Source organism: Pan paniscus, chromosome 8 (assembly GCF_029289425.2).
Source record: "Pan paniscus chromosome 8, NHGRI_mPanPan1-v2.0_pri, whole genome shotgun sequence".
Lineage (NCBI taxonomy): Eukaryota > Metazoa > Chordata > Mammalia > Primates > Hominidae > Pan > Pan paniscus.
Window position 1 is genome coordinate 80,552,350 of NC_073257.2, and position 24,722 is coordinate 80,577,071.

The 24,722-nt window shown below is 42.6% G+C and overlaps 1 protein-coding gene across 15 annotated transcripts in view; it reads right to left on the bottom strand.

Annotated features, from left to right (window-relative positions):
• RUFY2 (RUN and FYVE domain containing 2) overlaps positions 1-18,335 on the bottom strand; it is a 63,941-nt gene extending 45,606 nt beyond the window's left edge. For 4 of the 15 annotated variants that reach the window (XM_055092906.1, XM_008955773.3, XM_063607696.1 and 1 more), the window contains exons 1-7: positions 18,180-18,335; positions 15,671-15,844; positions 12,613-12,730; positions 7,765-7,866; positions 5,311-5,434; positions 5,058-5,119; positions 4,108-4,173 (exon numbers count right to left, since the gene is read on the bottom strand). In XM_055092906.1, the coding sequence (XP_054948881.1) occupies positions 4,108-4,173; positions 5,058-5,119; positions 5,311-5,434; positions 7,765-7,866; positions 12,613-12,730; positions 15,671-15,844; positions 18,180-18,183 (650 nt within the window). In that variant the 5' untranslated portion in view covers positions 18,184-18,335. Of the gene's footprint in view, positions 1-4,107; positions 4,174-5,057; positions 5,120-5,310; positions 5,435-7,764; positions 7,867-12,612; positions 12,731-15,670; positions 15,845-16,446; positions 16,469-16,826; positions 17,058-17,747 lie in introns of those variants that run through there. The other 11 variants (XM_008955771.4, XM_055092905.2, XM_063607698.1 and 8 more) reach the window with 8 other exon arrangements.
• Positions 18,336-24,722: the final 6,387 nt, after the last annotated feature.

Consider the following 24,722-nt stretch of genomic DNA (forward strand, 5'->3'; position numbering starts at 1 on the left):
ACACACGACACCATGACCAGCTAATTTTTTGTACTGTTTTGGGTGTACAGAGACAAGGTCTCACCATGTTGCCCAGGCTGGTCTCAGACTGCTGAGCTCAAGTGATCGTCCCGCCTCAGCCTCCTAACATGCTAGATTACAGCATGTGCCACTGAGCCCGGTGCAATGAAACATTTATAAAACATAAGGTATACAAAAGTCAGACACCAGTATTGCTGTAACCGATTAACACACATGATTTAAACAACTGAGAATGAGAAAAGTCTTTTGAACTGGGCCAGCCACGGTGGCTCACGCCTGTAATCCCAGCACTTTGGGAGGCCGAGGTGGGTGGATCACGAAGTCAGGAGTTCAAGACCAGCCTAGCCAATATGGTGAAACCCTGTATCTACTGAACGTGCAAAAAATTAGCCGGTCATGGTGGCAGGTACCTATAATCCCCTACTCAGGAGCCTGAGGCAGGAGAATCACTTGAAACTGGAAGGCGGAGGTTGCAGTGAGCCGAGATCACACCACTGCACTCCAGCCTGGGTGAAAGAGCGAAACTCCGTCTCGAAAAAAAAAAAAAAAAAAGAAAGAAAATTATTTTGAACTGAATGGAATAACCCCAAGATAAATTGTTGGCCAGGCATGGTGGCTCACACCTGTAATCCCAGAACTTTGGGAGGCCCAGGCGGGCGGATTGCTTAAGCCCAGTAGGTGGAGGTTGCAGTGAGCTGAGACTGCACCACTACACCCAAGCCAGGGACAACACAAAGAGCTCTCGTCTCAAAAAAAAAAAGTGAAAATAGTAAGGTATAGAGTAGTGTGAAAGTATGCTACCTAATATGTAAGAAGAGGGAGAGGGAAGAGATATGAGAATAGATATACATATTATTGCTATGAGCATAAAGTATCTCTGGATACACAAGAACCTAATATATTAATTACTTGTGAAGAGGGAAACTAGATGGATGAAGATCAGGGAGAGGGAGACTTTTGTTTTATGTTCCTTTTGTGCCTTTTGAAGTTTGAGCCATATGAATATATTAATATTACCTGTTACCAAAAAGTGATTAGAAGTTTAAACATAATTAAGAAACACAAGCTTGCATTTAGAAATACAATCTCAGAAATACAAATTACAAAATATACATATATTTCCTACGATTTCTATTAAAACTCCATTTAAAAAAGACTTATATGAAGTCTTTCCTATTTCTACTTTAGAGGAAAAGCAAGAGTCACAGCTTATTAGTTTCTTTTCCTAAAATGGAAAAATGTTTAATTGTATTTTCTGATTATAATACATATTCACTGAGTAGTACTCAGAAAATATAGAAAAGTACAAAGAATAAAATAAAAATTATTCATAATCCTATCACCCAGAGAATATTTTACTAATTATTAAATGTGATTAATGAAAACAGTTCATTTCTAATTACATAGCAAATATTACTCGCTATACCTGTGCTGTCCAGTATAGCCACCATGAGCCACATGTGGCTACTAAACACTTAAAAATGTGGCTAGTCCAAATTGAAATGTGCTGTAAGGGTAAAATATATATTGGATTTTGTAGACAGTGCCAAAAAAAAAAGAGTATAAAATATGTCATTAATAATAATTGTTTTTTAAGAGATGGGGGTCTCATTATGTTGCCCAGGCTTATCTCAAACTCCTGGGCTCAGGTGATCCTCTCGCCTCAGCCTCAAAGTAGCTAGGACTATAGACATGTACCACCATGCCAGGCTAATAATAGTTTTTTTTTTTTCTTTGAGACAAGGTCTCACTGTGTCACCGAGGCTGGAATGCAGTGATGCGATCATAGTTCACTACAGCCTTGAAGTCCTGGGCTCAAGAGATCTTCTTGCCTTAGCCTCCCAAAGTGCTGGGATTACACGCATGAGCCATCACACCTGGCCTAATTTTTTTTTTTTTTTTTTTTTGAGATGGAGTCTCGTTACGTCGCCCAGGCTGGAGTGCAATGGCGTGATCTCGGCTCACTGCAATCTCCACCTCCTGGGTTCGAGCAATTCTCCTGCCTCAGCCTCCCGAGTAGCTGGAACTACAGGTACATGCCACCATGCCTGGCTAATTTTTGTATTTTTTAGTAGAGATGGGGTTTTACCATGTTGGCCAGGCTGGTCTCGAACTCCTGATCTCAAGTGATCCACATGCCTCGGCCTCCCAAAGTGCTGGGATTACAGGAGTGAGACATCGTGCCTGTCCCCTAATTTTTATATTGATTGCATGTTGGAAGAATATTTGGGGAATACTGGGTAAAATAAAATATATTTTTAATTTTGGGGGGTTTTTTTACATTTTTATTATAGTTACCAGAAATTTTAAATTACTTATGTGGCTGGGCACAATGGCTCATGCCTGTAATTTCAGCACTTTGGGAGCCTGAGGTGGGAGGATTGCTTTAACCCAGGAGTTGAAGACCAGCCTGAGCAACATGGTGAAACCTCATCTCTATGAAAAAATTTAAAATTACTAGGCATGGTGGTGCACACTTGTGGTCCCAGCTACTTGGGAGACTGAGGCAGGAGGACTGCTTGAGCCTGCAAGGTCAAGGCTGTGGTGAGCCTGATCATGCCACTGCCCTCTACCCTCCAGCCTGGGCAACAGAGTGAGATGCTGTCTCAAAAAAAAAAAAAGGCCAGGTATGGTGGCTCACGCCTGTAATCCTAGGACTTTGGGAGGCAGAGGCAAGTGGATCACCTGAGGTCAAGAGTTCGAGACCAGCCTGGTCAACATGGCGAAACCCCGTTTCTACTAAGAATACAAAAAAATTAACAGTGCGTGGTGGCGGGCACCTGTAATCCCAGCTACTCGGGAGGCTGAGGTAGGAGAATCGCTAGAACCCTGGGGGCAGGCAGAGGTTGCAGTGAGCTGAGACGGTGCCATTGCACTCCAGCCTGGGCAACAGAGTGAGACTCTGTCTCAAAAAACAAACAAACAAACAAACAAAAAAACTATGCATCTCATATATTTCTTTCTTTTCTTTTTTTTTTTTTTGAGACGGAGTTTCACATTTCACTTTTGTTGCCCAAGCTGCAGTGCAATGGCACGATCTCGACTCACTGCAACCTCCACCTCCTGGGTTCAAGTGATTCTCCTGCCTCATCCTCCCGAGTAGCTGGGATTACAGGTGACCGCCACCACCCCTGGCTAATTTTTGTATTTTTTAGTAGAGACAAGGTTTCACCATACTGGGCAGGCTGGTCTCAAACTCCTTACCTCAGATGATCCACCCGCCTCGGCCTTCCAAAGTGGAATTACAGGCATGAGCCACTGCGCCTGGCCACATCTCATATATTTCTATTAGAATTGCACTTTACTATTTTACATACAGGTCTCAAAAATTCTTCTCAACAAGAGTATTCACTGATGGCTTCAATGACCAGTTGACAATGTAAGAAGGCAAAAATTTCCACCACAGAAGATGACAGACAGCCACATTTACATATGAAGCCCTTTGAAGTAGGAAAAATGAATTTCTGAACCATCAAACTAATACAAATTTTTACCTTAGCCTTTTTTGTCAAGGGTACAGCAATAAGTTTTAAGTTCTATTTAAATCTGATGAAGATTCTGTATTAAAAACCTGACTCTCGGGCCAGGCGTGGTGGTTCACGCCTGTAATCTCAGCACTTTGGGAGGCCAAGGTGGGCAGATCACAGGGTCAGGAGATTGAGACCATCCTGGCCAACGTGGTGAAACCCCGTCTCTACTAAAATACAAAAAAAAAAAAAAAAATTAGGTGTGGTGGTGCGCGCCTATAGTCCCAGCTACTCAGGAGGCTGAGGCAGGGGAATCACTTGAACCTGGGAGGCGGAGGTTGCAGTGAGCTGGGATCATGCCACTGCACTCCAGCCTGGCAACAGAGTGAGACTTCATCTCAAAAAAAAAAAAAAAAAAAAAAATTCTGACTCTCATTTTCTGCTTAAAATGAATTATCTCCAATAATTCTCTGTATTCTTACTTTCCATTTTCTCTCTATCCCCTCAACCCCTTCTCAAAGACTCTTAGAAGAAAGGAATATGGTAAGCTGAACTGAAGGGAAAAAAACAAAAACCTAAGACAATATTCATAAATGTGCTAAGTATCCATAATACTTACTTCAGTTGTCTATTTAATTCTTCAACATAATTCTTTTGGTCTAATATGGCAGCAATTTGAACATTCCTAAATGAGGAAAAAAGTAGCTTTGTGCTAGTTGAAAAGGTATTTATTAAGCACAAAAAAAATCTAAATCATCTAAAATTATTATAAAACTAAAATAACAAAATTGTCTTGCCTTTAAAATAAAACATAAGAATAACAGTAAGCTGTGTACTAAGTATCTATAAGGTTATAGATACTTAGTTGAATAAATTACTTGCTAATAATAGACTTAACAATACCATTAGTGTATTTTTAAATTTAAGCATAATTAGGGCCGGGCACAGTGGCTCACTCCTGTAATCCCAGCACTCTGGGAGGCCGAGGCAGGCAGGTCACTTGAGTCCAGGAGTTCAAAACCAGTCTGGCCAACGTGGTGAAACCCTGTCTCTACTAAAAATAACAAAAATTAGCCAGGCATGGTGGCGGGTGCCTGTAATTCCAGCTACTGGGGAGACTGAGGCAGAAGAATCGCTTGAACCCAGGAGGCGGAGGTTGCAGTGAGCCAAGATCGAACCACTGCACTCCAGCCTGGGCAACAGAGCAAGACTCTGTCTCAAAAAAAAAAAAAAAAATATAGTTCGATCTTGAAGTAAACCAGTATTTGCAAACTTGTGAATAATAAGCTTTCATCTCTTTTATTCCAAAAAAACGCTATTAAAATGGGTCTCAGTAACTACAGGTATAACCAAAGGTCCCACTTCATACTATTAATAAAACCTCCTTCTCCTAAGTGATTTTCCATAATCTGCTTTGTAAAGCTTGTAATGGAAGTGAAAATGAAATGAAGAAGTCACAGGGGGGAAAACAACAAAATAAAACCACACTGTAAATAGATGGATCTTATAATGATTTGTAAAGAGCTATATAAAAAACCCAATATGTGAAATAACTTATGAAAATCATACCTTTCTTTATTTCCAATATCTTCTTCATTCTTTAAATACATAGAAAAATCAATCACTCCAACCTGAAGTAAATAAAGTTTTTTTTAATTTAAAGGGGAGAAAATACTTTATCAGAAGTACCTTTACTGAATGTTACTCTTAATATTCCTTTAGTGTTTAACAGTCCTGTTTACAACTTCAAATGACACCTGATCAAGGAGGAACTGTGCAAACTGAAAACACTCTGCATTTGGCACTAGTCACTTTCACTTACTTGTGAGTCTAAATCCTCTCCCTTCACACACAGATTAGCATCAATCACATTCAGGCCAACCAGCAGCCCAACAATTACTGCTCCTTCTTCTTCCATCATTAGTGCGTGATACTCATAAAACTCACTGTGAAAATTTAAAAAATAAGGACTTTAAATCACAAATTTATTTCAAAAACTAAAATTTAAAATCACCATTATCTTCCTAATCTACCTTACAGAAATGGAAGCCATCTCAGTTAGGTGCCTTCAAATTAGCCTTTATACGTGTGAATAACTTTTTATATTTTTTATTTTTTATTTATTAATTTTTTTTTTTTGAGACGAAGTCTCGCTCTTTCGCCCAGGCCGGACTGCAGTGGCACTATCTCGGCTCACTGCAAGCTCTGCCTCCCAGGTTCACACCATTTTCCTGCCTCAGCCTCCTGAGTAGCTGGGACTACAGGTGCCCGCCACCGCACCCGGCTAATTTTTTGTATTTTTAGTAGAGACGGGGTTTCACCGTGTTAGCCAAGATGGTCTCGATCTCCTGACCTCATGGTCGGCGGGCCTCAGCCTCCCAAAGTGCTGGGATTACAGGCGTGAGCCACCGCGCCTGGCCAACTTTTTATATTTTTTAAATTTAAATGTCTCTATTGAAAAATCAAAAGGACTGAAGGAGATAAAAGAGGGAAATTTTTTTTGAGAGAGAGAAAAGAGGAGCAAGGAGGGATGAAAAGAAAAAGTGGCACGAGACACGGTGGCTCACGTCTGTAATCCCAGCACTTTGGGAGGCCAAGGCGGGAGGATCACTTGAAGTCAGGAGTTCAAGAGCAACCTGGCCAACATGGTGAAACCTCATCTCTACTAAAACTACAAAAATTAGCCAGGCGTGGTGGCACACGCCTGTAATTCCACCTACTCGGGAGGCTGAGACAGGAGAATTGCCTGAACCCAGGAGGCAGAGGTTGCAGTGAGCCAAGATCGCACCACTGCACTCCAGCCTGGGCAACAGAACAAGACTCCATCTCAAGAAAATAAAAAAAAAAAAGAGGCAACACTGAGCCCTGGGACGTTTCTGACTCAGATGGATATAGTGACTGCTGCTGATCTGATTATGATATATTTTATTAGAGTTGAATTTTCAATCCTCGGATTTATTAAGACCCTTGGGATAAAGACTAAGGTAGAAAATGAACATATGCAACATTTCAAAGTCCATGTTCAAGTCAATGCATTTGATAGGTATATTATAAATCTTAATAGATAATCATCAATTAAAGACACTTTGGGATATCTACATTCTAAAAACTGTTGAAAAAGAGAGTTGTGAAAGAAATAGGACAGTTCAAAAACTAAGTCTCACCAACATACATTCAGAGAAGTAGTTATCACTGTCTCATGCCTTCTTTAATAAGTCCCATGTACATTATTTAATCACTTTAATTATCCTTCAGAATATTGAGAAGCCATGGGTGCTTAACATATGGTCATTCTCGTTTAACAACTGGGAAAATCACAATGTAAAACCAGCGTCACAAGTAAAACCAAAACCAGGACTAAATTCTCCACAACATCAGAGAGGCACTCTAACAGAACAAGAATGAATGGAGGACCACCACGGGCCCACTCCCTTGGAGAACTGATTGCCTTGCTTTGAAAATCTGTCTTAAATAAATGTTTGGCCTTCGTTTTATTTTATTTTTTTGAGACAGGGTCTCACTCTTATCACCCAGGCTGGAGTGCAGTGGCGCGATCTCAGGTCACTGCAACCTCCCTCTACCGGGTTCATGCGATTCTCCTGCCTCAGCCTCCCAAGTAGCTGAGATTAAAGGCATGCGCCACCACACCCAGCTAATTTTTGTGTTTTTAGTAGAGACGGGGTTTCACCACGTTGGTCTCGAACTCCTGACCTCAAGTGATCCACCTGCCTCGGCCTCCCACAGTGCTGGGATTACAGGCGTGAGCCACCACACCCAGCCAAAATAAATGTTTGGACTTCAATTTAAACTGTGCCCACAATACAGTTGAAGCAATCATATGGATATTCAAATTCTAAAACAAAAACAAAAAACAAAAAACAAAAAGCCTATGAAATTAAAGCCACAAATTCCAACACAAATTTTTATCCATAGAATTAACCATATTCAGAAAAATAAAACTAACAGAAATGTATTATATACGGCAGTTTCCAGGCAGGGCAAAAGAAAAAATTTTTAAACAAAGAGGAAGAAATATAATATATATAAATTTCCCCATCCTGGCTGATAACAAAGCTTATGGTATTCATATGTAAGGCTAGTTCCTGATCCATGTTATGTCTCTATCATGTTTTTCTGTCTCATTTTGCTCCTCCTTTTATTTTATATCATTTTATTATATGTTATATATCCTTTCATATTACATCTTAAATCCTTTTTGGAAGACAGCATATAAATAAAATAAAAAATGAAAAGATCACGACTTAATAGTACTAACCTCAAGAGATCCCTCTGAATAATTAAGCAACGTAAGTAATCGGCCATTTTTTTTTGCATGAGGGCTAATCGAAGCCACGCTCTTGCTCGACCCAGAGGGGTCCTAAAGAGAAGAACCAATTGATCAGAAAACAGCCCTAGCCCAAAGATCACATCTTCTGTCTCTAGAGGTAAACATTAACAAGGAAAAAGGGCATTTTTATAATGGTTTTGTTTTCATTTTTATAGGTTTATCTTTTTGAGCACACAAACCAATCCCTGAGAGCTGGGTAAATCTGTTCCTCCTGTAGGACATCCAGGTACTATTTAATGTCTTGGAAGAAATGACTCTCTAAACACAGTAGTGTGTCACTTAATGATACTTTCAGAAAAATGCGTTGTCAGGTAATTTCATCATGGAGTGTACATTTGCAAACCTAGATGGTATACACACCTATGCTATATAGTATACCCTATTGTTCCTAGGCTGTAAACCTATATAGCATGCTACTGTACTGAATGCTGTAGGCAATTATTAACCAAATGTTAACTATTTGTGTATCTAAACACAGCTAAACATGGAAATGGTAAAGTCAAAATACAGTATTATAATCTTTTGGAACCACCATCATTGAATGAAATGTTATGCAGCCCAGGACTCTGGTGAGAATACTTCTATAAGAAATATTTAGGTGGGCACGGTGGCTGACACCTGTCATCCCTACACTTTGAGAGGTCAAGGTGGGAGGATCACTTGAATCCAGGAGTTAGAGAACAGCCTGGACAACATAGGGAGACCCTGTCTCTATATAAAAAAAATAAATTAATTAAATTTAAAAATAAAAAAATTAAAATTAAAAAAGCGAAAAAAAATCAAAATGCCAGGTGTGGTGGCATGTGCCTGTAGTCCCAGCTACTCAGGAGGCTGAGGCAGGAGGTTGCTTAAGCCCAGTAGGCAGAGGCTGCAGTGAACAGTGATTGCATCACTGTACTCGAGCCTGGGTGACACAGTGAGACCCTGTCTCAGAAAAAAAAAAGAAATATTTAGTCTGAATGAGCTTAGCCCTCTAAAAATAAATATTAAAACTTCACCAGGCCGGGCCCAGTGGCTTACACCTGTAATCCCAGCACTTTGGGAGGCCGAGGCGAGCGGATCACAAGGTCAGGAGTTCGAAAGAAGCCTGGCCAACATGGTGAAACCCCGTCTCTACTAAAAACACAAAAAATAGCTGGGCTTGGTGGTGGGTGTCTGTAATCCCAGCTATTCAGGAGGCTGAGGCAGGAGAATCACTGGAACCCGGGAGGCGGAGGTTACAGTCAGGCAAGATTGCACCATCACACTCCAGCCTGGGCAACAAGGTAAGATTTGTTCTCAAAAAAAAAAAAAAAAAAATTCTACAATAAGGCACCATAATGCCTTCAAAAACATAGGTAACATTATATCTGAATTTTAAAAATCATAACAAAGCTAAGAGGGTGCCAGGCTAGTAATTAAAGAGAAATCACTGTGCTGCTTACTGGTTTTCAAATGTTTCTTTAATTTGGTTGCATTTAAGAAATTAAATCTCATACCTCTGTTACCCAAGTTCTATCTGTTATTAAAAATAAAAGCGGCCTGGCGTGGTGGCTCACGCCTGTAATCCCAGCACTTTGGGAGGCCAAGGCGGGTGGATCACTTGAGGTCAGGAGTTCATGACCAGCCTGGCCAACATGGTGAAACCCCGTCTCCACTAAAAATACAAAAATTAGCCAGGCACAGTGGCATGAGCCCGTAATCCCAGCTACTCGAGAGGTGGAGGCAGGAGAATCGCTTGAACCCAGGAGGTGGAGGTTGCAACGAGCCAAGAAACCGCCACTGCACTCCAGCCTGGGCAACAGAGACAGACTCAGTCTCCATAAAATATAATAATAATTTTTTTAAAAAGCAACTTTTATACCACTTCTTTTTTTTTAAAGAGAGTGGTATCATTCACACTTTTATATTTTCTTATGCAGAGAACATTTTGGCAGATAGTACAGGAAGAGACTTGATCTTCACTTCTAATAACGCATTTCTTATAGCTTAGCATTTTAATGAACACCATCAGAAAACAGGTTTTACTATTGTAGAGTCTGGCTTTTTAACAAAATATGAATACATATTTTCATATTAAAATGAATCAAATCTTACATTTTTGTTTTTGAGAGTTGAAATTCTGTTTTTCCTCTTTGTTAAAAATCTTTACACCTGATATACCAAAAATATCTATTGTGAACAAATATCATTTGATTTTTTTTTTTTCCAATTTTTTTTGGTGGGGGAGACAAAGTCTCACTCTGTCACCCAGGCTGGAGTGTAGTGATACGACCTCGGCTCACTGCAACTTCTGCCTCCTGGGTTCAAGCAATTATCCTGCCTCAGCCTCCCGAGTAGCTGGGACTACAGGCGTGCACCACCACACCCAGCTAATTTTTTTGTATTTTTAGTAGACATGGGGTTTTGCCATGTTGCCCAGGCTGGTCTCGAACTCTTGGGCTCAGGCAATCCACCCATCTCAGCCTCCAAAGTTCTGGGATTATGGGCGTGAGCCACCACACCCAGCCACTTTATATTTAACTCTAAAAACTGGGTTTAAATCCTGCCTCTGCCACTTTTTAACTATAATTTATCTGGCATTTATTTTTCACATCTATACAATTATAATAATAACCTCTACCTGTAAGACTGATTTAAGCACTAAAGGAGATAATTCATGTAAAACAGGTACCTTATTACTCTAACACAGTGCTCAACAGTAGCCACTTACTTTTATCACTCAATAAATTCCAATTTACAAACATTTGAACATTTGAACATTCAACAACAAAATAACAGCAAAACACTACCATATTCCCCACAACATATACAAACCCTAAGTTGTAAAACTATGAGAAAACAAACGATTAACCTTACAGAAAATGCTTAATGCAAAAAAAGTTATCTCATTAACAAAAATTAAGATGAACTAAAGGGAGGCTGGGCACTGTGGCTCACACCTGTAATACCAGCACTTTTTTTGAGACAGAGTTTCTCTCTTATTGCCCAGGCTTGAGTGCAATGGCGTGATCTCAGCTCACTGCAACCTCTGCCTCCCGGGTTCAAGCAATTCTCCTGCCTCAGCCTCCCGAGTAGCTGGGATTACAGGCATGTGCCACCACACCGGCTAATTTTGTATTTTTAGTAAAGACAGGCTTTCTCCATTTTGGTCAGGCTGGTCTCGAACTCCCAACCTCAGGTGATCCGCCCACCTCGGCCTCCCAAAGTGCTGGGATTACAGGCCTGAGCCACTGCGCTGGGCCAATTCCAACACTATTGAGGACAGGAGTTCAAGACCAGCCTGGTCAATATGGCAAAACCCCCATCTCTACTAAAAACACGAAAATTAGCCAGGTATGGATGGTGGCACATGCCTGTAATCCCAGCTACTTGGGAGGCTGAGGCACGAGAATCACTTGAACCTGGGAGGCAGAGGTTGCAGTGAGCCGAGATTGCACCACTGCACTCCAGTCTGGGCAACAGGGTGAGACTGTCCGTCTCAAAATAAAATAAAATAAAATAAACAAAGACAAACAAAAGAGAACGCTTACATTTTAATTACACTCTAAAGAATATAAGAACTGGTCAGGCACGGTGGCTCACACCTGTAATCCCAGCACTTTGGGAGGCCAAGGCGGGCGGATCACAAGGTCAGGAGATCAAGACCATCCTGGCTAACATGGTGAAACCCCGTCTCTACTAAAAATACAAAAAATCAGCCAGGCATGGTGGCATGCACCTGTAATCCCAGCTACTCGGGAGGCTGAGGCAGGAAAGTTGCTTGAACCCATGAGGCGGAGGTTGCAGTGAGCTGAGATCGCACCACTACACTCCAGCCTGGGCGACACAGCAAGACTCCATCTCAAAAAAAATAAAGAAAATAAAAATTAAAAAGAAAACTAAAAAAAAAAAAGAATATAGGCTTGGCGCGGTGGCTCACGCCTGTAATCCCAGCACTTTAGGAGGCAGAGGCAGGCGGATCACGAGGTCAGGAGATCGAGACCATTCTAGCTAACATGGTGAAACCCGATCTCTACTAAAAATACAAAAAAATTAGCCAGGCGTGGTGGCGGGCGCCTGTAGTCCCAGCTACTCGGGAGGCTGAGGCAGGAGAATGGGGTGAACCCGGGAGGTGGAGCTTGCAGTGAGCCGATATCGTGCCACTGCACTCCAGCCTGGGCGACAGAGCAAGACTCCGTCTCAAAAAAAAAGAAAAAAAGAATTTAAGAACTGAGTCTTAACACTTTACATCTACAAAAAATTTTAAATACTCATGAAAGTATTCTTAGCTAACATACTCCAACTTTTAAGATATTTTACATACATTTGTCTGATGAAACAGGCTGGTGACATTATAGGTACCAATTTTCAGAGGAAGCAAAGAAATTTACACCAGTCCTAGGGTATACAACTGGCTTATCTGAGAACTGGAATATCCTGAGCCTGTGCCCTGGATTCAGCCTAAATCAGTCTTTCCTCAATACTTACTGACTTTCTACTACAGGCAAACTAATTTAACACTCAGAAAACAAAGATGCATAACTGATATATCCTATCTTAAAAGGACTTTCAATTTCCTACAGTACAAGGCAGAATGGTGAGTGGTTAATTCTGATCGAAGAGGCTAAGAAAAACTTCATAAAGGAAATGGGATTTGAGTTGAGCCATAAAGAATGAACATAATTTTATTATAAGAGGATTAGAAGAAGGGGACTTAAGACTAAGAGAAGACAATAAGCTAGAGTGTGAGGTACTTTGGAGGAACAATGAATACACTTCTGTGGCTAGGGATGAACAAGTAATAGGCCTCCTTACTTCAGACCAGGTAGATCCCGGACACTAGCTCCTATTTCCTCTGCTTCGGGGTACAGCTTCTCCACCAGTTCCAAAGGGCCCCAGATGGTTTTGTTATAACTCAAAAATGATTTTCTTACTGAAAAAAAGAACACATAATGCACACAATGTCAACATAAAAAACTGTAGTAACTTATTTTTAAATATTTAGTTTCAACATTTCTAACTTAACATACAATTATTCAGAGATCTTTCCTCTTTTATCCACTACATATCCCAGTGGATCTGGAGCCTGTGCCAGTAGGATCCTGTTGCCCATCCTGCTATTTTTTTCCACATGATAAAAAGACACAGTGACCATTCTTTCATATCAAATATGCAGTAAGGTAACTAAAGTGAAAAATGACTGCACTCATTCTCTACCAATACCAAAATAAAGGCTGGTGGCCCTAGCTGATTGATCTTTATAAGTTTATTAAACAAATCAAGCACAAATAAAAAGTTATTTTATTTTTTATAATGCCTTTTTTTTTTTTTTAGTAAGTAGAGATGGCATTTTGCTATGTTGACCAGGCTGGTCTTGAATTCCTGGCCTCAAGCATTCCTCCTATCTTGGCTTCCCAAAGTGCTGGCTGGGATTACAGGCATGAACCACCACGCCCAGCCTAAGAAGTTATTTTAATTTTAAATATGAAAAATTGTGAATTTCCTTTTCCTTGTATTTTATTCTGAGATTTGGTCAATATAAAACCATGAAATTGCCATACATTTTTGTTATTACTGACCAGATCTCCTGCAAATACAGGGTGCCTATCATATACACTACCCAAGGACACCCAAGATAGGCAATTTTTCCCAGGGGGAGAAAAGCACACGCACAAAGTAGCTTTATAATGATTCATCCAGATAAGCCTATAACTGCTAGGACATGGTTCAACGTAAGTTGTGAAGTAAAGGAAATACAGTCTAAAAATAGTTTAAAATTTAACTATTTTGGCCATAATTTGGCAAACTCCATTTCAGCAGTCTTGGGGAAAATCAAGATGCACTCCTGATTTTTTTTGAAATCAAGATGCACTCCTGATTTTTTGAAAATCAAGTCTCATTCCAGAGTGAGACCCCCATCTCAAAAAAAAAAAAAAGAGGAGCATGGTTAAATTATGCCATATACATACCATAAAATATCGCACAGCTATTAATTCTGATATAGACGTCTATGTAAATGGAAAGATCTCCAAGCCATATCTTTTTTTTTTTTTTTTTTTGAGACAGAGTCTCACTCTGTGTCTCCCAGATTGGAGTGCAGTGGCATGATCTCAGCTCACTGCAACCTCTGCCTCCCAGGTTCAAACAATTCTCCTGCATCAGCCTCCCAAGTAGCTGGGACTACAGGCATGCAGCACCACACCCAGCTAATTTTTGTATTTTTAGTAGAGATGGGGTTTCACTATGCTGGCCAGGCTGATCTCGAACTCCTGACCTCAAGTGATCTGTCAGTCTCAGCCTCCCAAAGTCCTGAGATTACAGACATGAGCCATCGCACCCAGCCACTTTTTTTTTTAAAGAAGGATGTCACAGAATAATGCTAATAGCATGATTACAATTACAGTTAAAGAAAAAAAAACAGAAAAGGGATAACAGAATATCTAATTCTCCCATTTTCTTTCTTTTGAGACAGAGTCTCACTCTGTCACCCTGGGCTGGAATGCAGTGGCACGATCTCAGCTCACTGCAACCTCCGCCTCCCAGGTTCAAACAATTCTCCTGCCTCAGCCTCCTGAGTAGCTGGGATTACAGGCGAACACCACCAGCCTGGCTAATTTTTGTATTTTTAGTAGAGATGGGTTTTCACCATGCTGGCCAGGTTGGTCTTGAACTCCTGACCTCAAAGTGACCCACCCGCCTCAGCCTCCCAAAGTGCTGGGATTACAGGTGCCCAATTTCCTTTAGAGAGGTTAATAGAAGAGAATGAATAAAAACCATGTTTTGCTCTGTGTACTTCTCTGTTGTTTATGTACAAAAAGAGTATCTTTCGCTAGTATTTATATATTTTAAGAAATTGCTTTAAGTCTCTAAAGAAAAAGAAATGAGTATGCTAATAACATCACACAGGATTTCTCAAATTTTGATGTCAAGGCTTCCTTCTTGTTTTGAAGTACTTTTTATTAAAACAAAGTTTAGGTAAATCTTTGAATCTTTTTTTTTTTTTTTTTTTTGAGAAAGGGTCTCTCTCTGTTGTCCAGGCTGGAGTACAGTGCTACACTCAGAGTTCACTGAAGCCTCGACCTCCTCAGGCTAAGGTGATCCTCCCACTTCAGCCTCCCGAACAGCTGGGACCACAGGCATATGCTGGGATTATAGGCATTAAGCCACCGTGTCTGGCCAGTCAAGCTTCTTTTACTCTATAATAGTCACTCTAGTGTACAACTCTTACATAGCCCTCTACATAGATACTCATCATATGAACTACAGGCCAAAACTGTGAACAGTTATTATAAGTAAAAGCACAGTTATTATGCAATGAATATTTTTAAATTAAATATAAAACCAACATTTTATATGTAACAATAATTCAATATGTACTGAGAGTGGAGTACAATATCTGCTGTTATCATCTTCAGGGATGGCTCACATTTCTACAATAACTCCATCCAGAAGATATTTCTACATATGTTCGTGTATATATCTAGGAGGTTTCTATTTCAACAATCCACTATTTCAATGCAGTTGTTCAACAGGGTTCGAACTATTAATATGAGCTCATAACAGTATCACCAGCTTTAAAAAATAACTCTATAATTGTCCTAGAAAACAAAATAGTTCAGATTATGTAAGTTTAAAAAATTAAAAAATCAAATATTCTGTTTACAAAATATTAACAATTAAGCATTTTCTGAAGACCATTTATTATTCCATTAGTAGAAAACATAGTCATAAGGTATTTTCTCCCAAAATCAATCCACTCAATATTTTTTAGTGCACAGTAACGTAATTATGGCCTCAAAAAATAACCCATTCTCAAGGGCACTTGAAAAACGGAAATTCTAAAATGAATTAATTTTTTAAAATCTCATGATACCTTTAAGACCGTGTTTCAGGCAATGTTCCATAACAACAAAGAATTGCTGCAAGGGGGGATAGTCAGAATCCAAAGTGCGGCCAAAGCTCAGAGCAGATTCAATGAGTCCTTTGATACTCAGTTTAGCCATGTTTAACAAGTTTGCTCTCTCTACAGCTGTGGGGTCTTTTGTAGCTGAAAACACAAGAAAGGAATCCAACATCATTTGTAAGACATGACAATGAAAAATATACAAACCCTTCCCTTCCCCTATAAAAACCAACAGTAGTTTGCTGTTCCTTGGTTGACGAATTCTCCCCAGCTAAACCACACCCTTGATTAACTTCTCTTTACATCTCTCACATATACTGTAAAAAATTTCCGGCCAGGCGCAGTGGCTCACGCCTGTAATCCCAGCACTTTGGGAGGCCAAGGCGGGTGGATCATGAGGTCAAGAGATTGAGACCATCCTGGCCAACATGGTGAAACCCCGTCTCTACTAAAAATACAAAAATTAGCTGGGCATGGTGGTGCGCGGCTGTAGTCCCAGCTACTCGGGAGGCTGAAGCAGGAGAGTCACTTGAACCCAGGAGGCGGAGGTTGCAGTGAGCTGAGATAGCGCCACTGCACTCCAATCTGGGGACAGAGCGAATCTCCGTCTCACAAAAAAAAAAAGAAAGAAAGAAAAAGAAAGAAAGAAAGAAAAAAAATTTCCATGACCACTCCAGCCAAAGTTTATGAATTATTCTCAAGATCCTGCAAATCTGCCATTCTCCTGTATTTAACTTTCCTGGTACCTCTTCATAGAGAATGAGTTTTTTAAAATGATCTTCTATGGAGATAAATTTGGGGTGACAGACAACAGGTTTAAGGGCCTCATGCAAAAGGTAGATAGCAGGTACGGTCTTAGGATGAATTCCAAGGCAAAAATGTTCAGAATAAACTGGCAATAAAATAAAAGGTAGTTAAAATTCTAGGATTCCAGTGTCATCCACAACAAACATGACAGGTAAAATACACTGACAAGTAAGGGGACACAGAAGAAGCCGTCCAATTCTTTCGTCTACCCTCTTTCTGTCTGGCTTCTTCATTCTGACTGTAGTTCTGTATTGCATGACTGTTTTATTTTCAAAGAGAAAATAAAAGCAGAGACCAGTTTTACATTAATGTTCCTCACCCATCCACACAGTTGAGGATGCCCACAGCGCCAGTCTGAATACCAAGTTAATAGATGCAAATTCTAAAAGGCCTGATTTTTAATTGATATTTTTAAGACACAGTATCACCAAGTAAGATATTTTCAATTCACAAAAATATTGTCCTCCTTCCCGCAAATTTTATTCTCAGTTTACTTAGAAATTCAGACGCTTCCCCATCATCTCATCACTGTTGTGACTGGTGGGAATACCTTCAACAAACACAGATGACAAAACTAAGGTGTGGAAAAACGAGGCACTTAGTATAACATTTCATAATCTCTGACAAATTTACAAGTAATCGATGTGCCCGTTTTTCCTTCACTGAACAACAACAACAAAAAACCCAGAGTCTCCAATGATCTAGTATTCTAGCTCCGATTTCTAGATAGCTAGGCATGAAGCCTGACACTGAATCCTAAGCAACCTAAAATGCAAACAGCCACAACTGCTATGGCCTGGTGGAAAAATGTCCACACACGAATTCCTTCAAATCTGCATCGTGGTCTGACTCTCACTATTTTTCGGGAGTGAAACCACTTGATGTTTCATAATCCGTGGCAACTCTCATTTTTAACACAGCCCATCATAATTCCTAACGTGCGATGCGACAGCCACACAAAGGGTGTTTTGCAGCTGCTGGGAGGCAGATCGGTGCTGGACACCGGCAGTTCCCACGCCGAGGGGCGTTCACACCGCGGCCACGCCCCGGCTGCGCTACAGGACTCCTCCGGCCCGTACGCGACCCCCAAACCCGGCCGCAGGCGCGCAAGGAGTACCAGGGCCAGTGCCCGCACCTTGCCGGGGCCTAGAGCCCCTTCCCTGCCTCTCTTCCTGCCCCCTCCCCCCAGCAAGGCTGCCCAGAGGCCTGGGGCCCCCCAGGACCATCGCGGCGGGCTCACCCAGGCTCCTGCGCGTCAGCATTCCCCGTCTCCCGCCCTCGGCGTCAGGCACCCAGGCCAAAACCTGAGATGCGTCTTCCCTCCGCCACCCCCAAACCTGAAAAGTCATCGCCCCTCCCCGCCTGCTCCCCGACCCGGGAGTGACACCCTGCCTGGCCCTGTCCTCGCTCCTGGACGCCGTGGCACCTCGAGCCCTCGGCCACTATGCCTCAGAACCCGGGCGGGAACGGGCCGGAACAAGGGAGGGGGCGCGTTGCCATGACGACCCCGGGAGCCCCCGAGTCCCAGGCAGTCCCCGCCCATCCTGGGTTCGGGCCCCAGTTCCGACTGGCGGCCTCGGCGTCTCCCACAGCTCCCAGTCCACCCTGCCTGGCCGTGGCCCTCAGCCCGGGACTGAGGGCCGAGCGTTCGGTCTCGGCCCGCTCGCCTTACCCATGGCGGCGGCGGCTGCGCGGTCTCGGGCGGAGGCTCCCTCGGCCTGTCCAGCAGCTCCCTCCAGGCGCTCGGCGGCCACCACCGCATCTGCAGCCAGGCCCGCTGCGGCCCACAGCGCCCCCGGCGGCGGGAGGGCGCCCGGGCGGCCCCAGGGGGAGCGGCGCCCCGGGCGGGGCGGGGACCCGCGGAGCCTGCGCCCGCCGTCTCTAAGCCTCCTCGCATCCGCTGGGACCGCGAGGAGAAGGAAAGGAACGTGAAGGAGACCAAATGTGTGAGGAGCCAGAGTGCTGGGCCCTCGGTCCCGTGTCCCGGGGGCTTCGCTGGAGCGCGAAGGCCGGATTTCAAGGGGCGGCCGGCCACACGCAAACGTTGCTTCCACCGGGCTGGTGGGGCCTGATCTAACACGCCTGAGTACTGCCCATTCACCTTCACAAACATAAAGGGGACCAAAAGAATTTAGAAAATCTGAAGCAATTAACAGTAGGCAGAAACCTAATTAAACTAGTTAGTCCCAAATTACGACTTTTTTTTGTTTTTTGGGGTTTTTTTTTTTTTTTTTTTAAGATGGAGTCTCGCTCTGTCACCAGGCTGGAGTGCAGTGGCGTGATCTCGGCTCACTGCAAACTCTGCCTCCCGGGTTCAAGGGATTCTCCTGCCTCAGCCTCCTGAGTAGCTGGGATGACAGGCGCGCGCCACCCCGCCCGGCTAATTTTTGTATTTTTAGTAAAGACGGGGTTTCACCATGTTGGCCAGGATGGTCTCGATCTCTTCACCTGGTGATCCGCCCATCTCGACCTCCCAAAGTGCTAGGATAACGCCTGAGCCACACAGCCCGCCCTAAAACAATTTGGTAAAGCTCATTACAAAAAGCTGAAGTGAAAAAAGAGAGAAAACAATTCAAAAATATTTCATTATGTGCCACAGCAATATCCACACAAGCACTAAAATTCAGACCTCGGCTGGGTATGGTGGCTCATGCCTGTAATCCCAGCACTTTGAGAGGCTGAGCTGGATAGATCACGAGGTCAGGAGTTCGAGACCAGCCTGACCAACATGGTGAAACTCCGTCTCTACTAAAAATACAAAATTTAGGCAGACGTAGTGGCACGTTCCTGTAGTCCCAGCTACTCGGGAGGCCAAGGCGGGCGGATCACCCGGTCAGAAGTTCGAGACCAGTCTGGCTAACATGGTGAAACCTCGTATCTACTAAAAATACAAAAATTAGCCGGGCGTGGTGGTGCGTGCCTGTAATCCCAAGATTCCGTCTCAAAAAAAAAAAAAAAAAAAAAAAGTCAGACTTCATCCCTGGATCCATCTTGGTTCACATTTCCCAGGATTATGAGCCCTAGTCATCGTAAGAGCCAGTAGTGACTCAAGTGGAATTAGATAGGCATATCCTATTAGCTAGAAGAGATTTTTTATTTTTTTCAGACAGGGTCTCACTCTGTCACTCATGCTGGAGTGCAGTGGCGCGTTCTCAGCTCACTGCAACCTCCGCCTCCCAGGCTCAAGTGATCCTCCCACCTCAGCCTCCCTAGTAGCTGGGACCACAGGCGCTCATTGCCACACCCAGCTAACATTTGTATTTTTGTGCTTAATTTTTTAAAAAAAGTTACATATATATGACATATACTTATGATCCCAGTTTTATCAATAAATACAGCAATATGAAGGTATATCTATATATCTATATATAGATATATATACATAGTTAGAAAAATAAATGCATAGGTAAGAGACTGAGTAAAGTACATGAAAATGTTAATAGTTATGATGTGTGGGTGGGGGCATTGTGATTACTTTTTTCCCTAAACTATTGTGTGTGTGTGTGTGTGTGTGTTTAGGCTTTTATTTTAGGTTTGAAGGTATATGTGAAGGTTGGTTGCATAGGTGAACTCATGTCATGGGGGTTTGTTGTACAGATTATTTCATCACCCAGTTAAGTCCAGTATCCGATGGTTATCTTTTCTGCTCCTCTCCCTCCTCCCATCCTCCACCTTCAAGTAGACCCCAGTGTCTGTTGTTCCCTTCTTTTTTTTTTCTTTTTCTTTTTTTTTTTTAAGACAGGGTTTCACCATGTTGGCCAGGATGGTCTCGAACTCCTCAGCTCAAGTGATCTACCCTCCTCAGCCTCCCAAAGTGTTGGGATTACAGGCATGAGCAACTGCACCTGGCCTTGCTTTTTCCTTCTTTGTGTTCATGAGTTATCATTTAGCTACCATTAATTTTTATTTTATTTTTTGTAGAGATGAGGTCTCACTATGTTGCCCAGGCTGGTCTCAAACTCCTGGTCTCTAGTGATCCTCCTAACTCAATCTTCCAAAGTGCTGGGATTACAGGCATGAGCCGCTGTACCCAGCCTACAAGTCATCTTTTTCATGAGCAATATAGTCCACTGAATCCAGGTGGACCAGCTTGTCACATCATACCACAGAGCTTTCAGCCATAGCTTTAGCTGGCTCAAGACATGATTTTCTTATAATGACAACTGTATTGCTTCTGAACATTTGTATAGCACCTGGAAAATGTTACCACGCTGGGGGGGAAAGGAGATACACATAATGGCCAGGAAAATTGCAGAATTCCTAATCAGAAAACGTGGGTTCTGGCAATGACTTGCCATGGGTCACATGCTAACACAGACTATCTATGATAGGTTCTCTATAGGGTTTAATTCAATTGGGAAAATATCCATGAAAAATATTGATAAATATTAAAGTATCCTACTAATTACAACTGCTACTTTAAAAAAGCAGTAAACAGGCCAGGTGCAGTGGCCCACGCCTGTAATCCCAGCACTTTGGGAGGCCAAGGTGGGAGGATCACCCAGTCAGGAGTTCAAGACCAGTCTGGCTAACATGGTGAAACCTCGTCTCTACTAAAAATAAATACAAAAATTAGCCAGGCATGGTGGCGCGTGCCTGTAATCCCAGCTACCTGGAAGGCTGAGGCAGGAGAATCGCTGGCACGCAGGAGGCAGAGGCTACAGTGATCCAAGATCTCACCACTGCACTCCAGCCTGGGCAACAAAGCAAGACTCCATCTCAAAAAAAAAAAAAAAAAAAGCAGTAAACAGCCAGATGTGGTAACTCATGCCTGTAATCCAAGTACTTTCAAGAGGCTGAGAGAGGAGGATTGCGTGAGGCCTGAAGTTCCAGACTAGCCTGGCCAACATAGCAAGACCCTGTTTCTAAAAACAAATTTTTTTTAGTTAGTTAGCTGGGTGTAGTGGTGTGCACCGGTAGTCCTAGCTACTCAGGAGGCTGTGACAGAAGGACCGCTTGAGGCCAGGAATTTGAGGTTGCAGTGAGCTATGATCCTGCCATGAACTCTAGCCTGGCCAACAGAGACTCCATCTCTTAAAAAAAATAAAAATAAAAGCAGTAAATGCTATGAAGCTCCATATAGGTACTGTTATAGTACTGTATAAAGATGAAGATAATTCTTTTGGCTGGGAGAAAAATCAGAAAAGGCTTTTTGGAGAAGGTGGCATCTTAAAGTCTAAGTGGGTAGAGATGCCTAAATGGTGACGGAGGAACAGACAAATCTAGAGAGTAGATCAAATGGGAAACAGAATAGGCATGCACAGGAACAACAAAAATAGTTTCATATGGTTACAACAAATACACAAAGATGCCATTAAAGAATAATCACTATTACAAACCATGGGTTCCGACCTACTAGTGGGACCTGAAAGCAGTTTTAACAGGTTGCAATTAGCTTTGTTTTTATTTATTTTTTATTTTATTTTATTTGAGACAGTCTCGCTCTGTCACCCAGGCTGGAGTGCAATGGCATGATCTTGGCTCAGTGCAACCTCCACCTCCACCTGCTTGAATTGGATTCAAGCGATTCTTGTGCCTCAGCTTCCCGAGTAGCTGGGATTACAGGCATGCACCACCATGCCCAGCTAACTTTTCTATTTTTAGTAGAGACAGGGTTTTACCATGTTGGCCAGGCTGGTCTCGAACACCTGACCTCAAGTGATCCACCCACCTCAACCTCGCAAAGTGCTGTTATTATAGGCATGAGCCACCGCGCCCGGCCACACTTTGTTTTTAATGGAATAGAGTGGAACAAATCAGGGTATATCACATACAGAAAGGGTAAATATTGTTTTATGACAGTATTGTTTCAGATGCATATTCATACACAAATCTACATTGAGTCATGATGTAAAATGGATTTCTTATTGTGGATGTGGTAATTTTGGTTTAAATACTAGCCTAGATCATCATAGACCAAACTATGTAATTACTAAAGGATGAAATTACAAATAAATTTCATTTTCTGGCCAGGCACGGTGGCTTATGCTTGTAATCCCATCATCTTGGGAGGCCGAGGTGGGCGGATCATGAGGTCAGAAGTTCGAGACCAGCCTGGCCAACACAGTGAAACGTCAACTCTACTAAAAATACAAAAATTAACTGGGTGTGGTGGCAGGTGCCTGTAATCCCAGCTACTCGGGAGTCTGAGGCAGGAGAATCACTTGAACCTGGGAGGTGGAGGTTGCAATGAGCTGAGATTTTGCCACTGCACTCCAGCCTGGGCAACAGAGCTAGACTCCATCTCAAAAACAAACAAACAAAAAAAAAAACCCCAGAAATTTCATTTTCTAAAATATGTAGTGTTTGAACTTCTTACTAAAATCATGTACTGCTCTGTAATTACAGGGGGAAAAATGTTTTGGTTTTTTTTGTTTGTTTGAGATGGAGTTTCACTCTTCTTGCCCAGGCTGGAGTGCAATGGCGCGATCTCGGCTCACTGCAACCTCCGCCTCCCGGGTTCAAGTGATTCTCCTACCTCAGCCTACCTAGTAGCTGGGATTACAGGCGCCCGCCACCACACCTGGCTAATTTTTGTATTTTTAGTAGAGATGGGGTTTCACCATGTTGGCCAGGCTGGTCTCGAACTCCTGACCTCAGTTGATCCACCCGCCTCGGCCTCCCAAAGTGCTGGGATTACAGGCATAAGCCACCGTGCCCAGGCCAAAAATGTTTTAAAGAAAGAAAAATTATGCCAAGATCTTTAAGCTCAGTGAACTGTGAGATGATGTCATTTACAGAAATAGGGATCACAGGAGGAAGGCATTAAATGAAGATGGAAATTTCCAATTTCTTTGTACTAAGTCTAAAATGTTCACAGAATATTCTGAAGGCATTGGCTGGAAAGCAGCTATATAACTAGAACTTGGAAGACAGGGTGTAGTGCAGGTTGAGTAAACAGCCACATGGGTGATGGGTGAAGCCAGTGACTGTCCAAGGAGAAAGAGGAGCAAACCAGACTTGGAGCTCTGGGGAAAGCCTGCCATTAGACAGCCAGGAATAGGGAGAAAAGAAAGGAATCAGAGATGGCAGGCAGCAAGAGGGAAGTCAGGGGGAAGAGGAGAGGAACTCTGAACTGATTCAGGAGAGGGGCCACTGGAACAGCCACATTGTCTTCGCATCGTGGCTTTATACTTTTTTGTTGTTGTTGTTGTTGTTTTGAGATGGAGTCTTGCTCTTGTCATCCAGGCTGGAGTGCAGTGGCGCAATCTTAGCTCACTGCAACCTCCGCCTCCCAGGTTCAAGCGATTCTCCTGCCTGAGTCTCCTGAGTAGCTGGGATTACAAGCGCCGGCCACCACACCCGGCTAATTTTTTTGTATTATTAGTAGAGACAGGGTTTCACCATGTTGGCCAGGCTGGTCTCGAGCTCCTGACCTCAGGTAATCCACCTGCCTCAGCCTCCCAAAGTGCTGGGAATACAGGCATGAGCCACCATGCCGAGCTTCCTAACTCTTTTAAACAATTAAATGGCTAGACTCATCACCAAGACAGATCCAAAAAAAAAAAAAAAAAAAAAAAAGGAAACACAGAACACATCCCCAGGTTCTCTTCTATGGAGCTTTACTTTTCAGGCCATACAAACCTGTAATGAAGCAAAAGGACTTTCTTATTCATTTCATTCCCAGGAACTAAAATTACCATCAGATTCCTTCCTGATTTATACTCTCATTATATCTAACCAATATTTAAGTTTCATCACAGCAACCTTTCCCGTTTGTCCTATCTAATCTATAACCCCTCTCCATGATCAAGCCCATCCTGTGTGCCCTTCATAAATCTCTTTATAATATCAGTGCTGCTTGGTTTCAGCTTTCTAGCATGATCAATACTTCACTTGTCACTATCAGAAAACATGCGGCCGGGCGCGGTGGCTCACGCCTGTAATCCCAGCACTTTGGGAGGCCGAGGTGGGTGGATCACGAGGTCAGGAGATGGAGACCATCCTGGCTAACATGGTGAAACCCCGTCTCTACTAAAAATACAAAAAAAAAAAAAATTAGCTAGGCGTGGTGGTGGGCGCCTGTAGTCCCAGCTACTCGGGAGGCTGAGGTAGGAGAATGGCGTGAACCCGGGAGGCAGAGCTTGCAGTGAGCCAAGATCGCACCACTGCACTCCAGCCTGGGCGACTCCGTCTCAAAAAAAAAAAAAAAAACATGCTAGATAACCCTGAGTTTAATTATTATTCAGTATTAATAATAATTGACACAGTAAGA